Source organism: Haliaeetus leucocephalus, unplaced genomic scaffold (assembly GCF_000737465.1).
Source record: "Haliaeetus leucocephalus isolate CR32 unplaced genomic scaffold, Haliaeetus_leucocephalus-4.0 Scaffold186, whole genome shotgun sequence".
Classification (NCBI taxonomy): domain Eukaryota; kingdom Metazoa; phylum Chordata; class Aves; order Accipitriformes; family Accipitridae; genus Haliaeetus; species Haliaeetus leucocephalus.
The window spans coordinates 572,237-573,747 of NW_010972622.1; the positions used below are offsets into that span (position 1 = coordinate 572,237).

Consider the following 1,511-nt stretch of genomic DNA (forward strand, 5'->3'; position numbering starts at 1 on the left):
GGGGCTGGAGGAGCGGGGCGGGAGGGGGGTGAGGGACTGGCTGGGGGAGCAGGATGGGGGGCACGGGGATACCGGCAGGAGCTGTCGCAGGGGTGCCGGTCCTGGCTCGTACCTGCCCGTTCTTCATGAGGTCGGCCCACATGCTGGTGCCGTCGCCGCCGCGCATGAGGACGTGGTAGGTGAAGAAGTAGATGCCGGGCAGGGGGCAAGTGAACTTCCCGCTCGAGGGCTCATAGTAGTTGCCCACGTTGGTGACCACATCGTCGAAGCGCAGCACCTCGTAGCCCTCATGGGGCTTCCGCAGCCCCGCGTAGAAGGCGATCTTGGGGCTATAGAAGGAGGGGATGTACCCCCCGGGACCCGGCCCCGGTGGCCCTGGTGGCCCTGGCCGGCCCGGCTCGCCCGGTGGCCCCCGTGGTCCCGGTGGTCCGGGGGGACCCCGCACGCCAGCACGGCCCTTGCGCCCCGGCTCGCCCTTGGCACCGGGCAGGAAGGGCGGCGGGGAGGCGGCGGGCAGCTCGGGGCCGGGGTAGGGGTCGCAGACCATGCGGCAGCTGCCCAGCATCTCGTAGTGCGCGGCCGCCTTGGAGCTGTGCACCAGCAGCGGGATGGCCACCAGAAGCACCAGCACCATGGCCACGCCAACGGCCGCCCCGGCCACCCGCTTCCTGCGGCTCAGCCGGGAGGCGGCCAGCGCCAGCAGGTCCTCCTCGCCCTTGGGAGCGATGGTGATGCCGGGGGGGCGGACGGCACCCAGCCGCCCACTGAGCCTTACGCCCCGGCAGGGACCAGGCTGGGAGCAGGGATGGAGTGGGATGGGGCTGCAGCCGGCAGCGGGGCTGGGCGTGGGGACGGGAGCAGGGATGGGGATGGGGACAGGGATGGGGACGGGGATGAGGATGGGGACAAGGATGGGGATAAGGATGGGGACAGGGATGAGGATGGGGACAGGGATGAGGTTGGGGATAGGGATGGTCACAGCAGCGGGGCTGGGGATGGAGCCGGCAGTGGGGACGGGAGCAGGGATGGGAGTGGGAACAGCAGCAGGGCTGGGGACAGGGACAGGGACAGGCACGGGGACGGTCACAGCAGCAGGGCTGGGGCTGGCGAGGGGAGCAGAGCTGCGGCTGGAGCCGGGACTTCAGCTGGTGAAGGGGACGAGATCGGAGCCGACAATGGAACCGGGAGCGGAGCCACCAACGGAGCCGGGAGCGGAGCCGGGACCCGAGACGGTGACAGAGGCGGGAGCGGAGCCGGGGAAGGGGCTGAGACCGGAGCCGGGGACGGAGTCGAGACCGGAGCTCCTGCAGCAGCCAGGACCGGAGCCGGGGACGGAGTCGAGACCGGAGCTCCTGCAGCAGCCAGGACCGGAGCCGGTGTTGGAGTCGAGACCGGAGCCGATGATGCAACCAGGACCGGAGCCGGTGTTGGAGCTGGTGATGTAACCGGAGCCGGGATGGAGCCGGGACCGGAGCCGGGATGGAGGCGGGATGGAGCCGGGACCGAGCCGG

The 1,511-nt window shown here is 71.4% G+C and overlaps 1 protein-coding gene across 1 annotated transcript in view; it reads right to left on the minus strand.

Annotated features, from left to right (window-relative positions):
* C1QL4 (complement component 1, q subcomponent-like 4) overlaps positions 1–634 on the minus strand; it is a 2,181-nt gene extending 1,547 nt beyond the window's left edge. The window contains exon 1 of the mRNA XM_010565107.1: positions 113–634. Within this exon, the coding sequence (XP_010563409.1) occupies positions 113–634 (522 nt within the window). The remainder of the gene's footprint in view (positions 1–112) is intronic.
* Between the last annotated feature and the right edge of the window lie 877 nt (positions 635–1,511).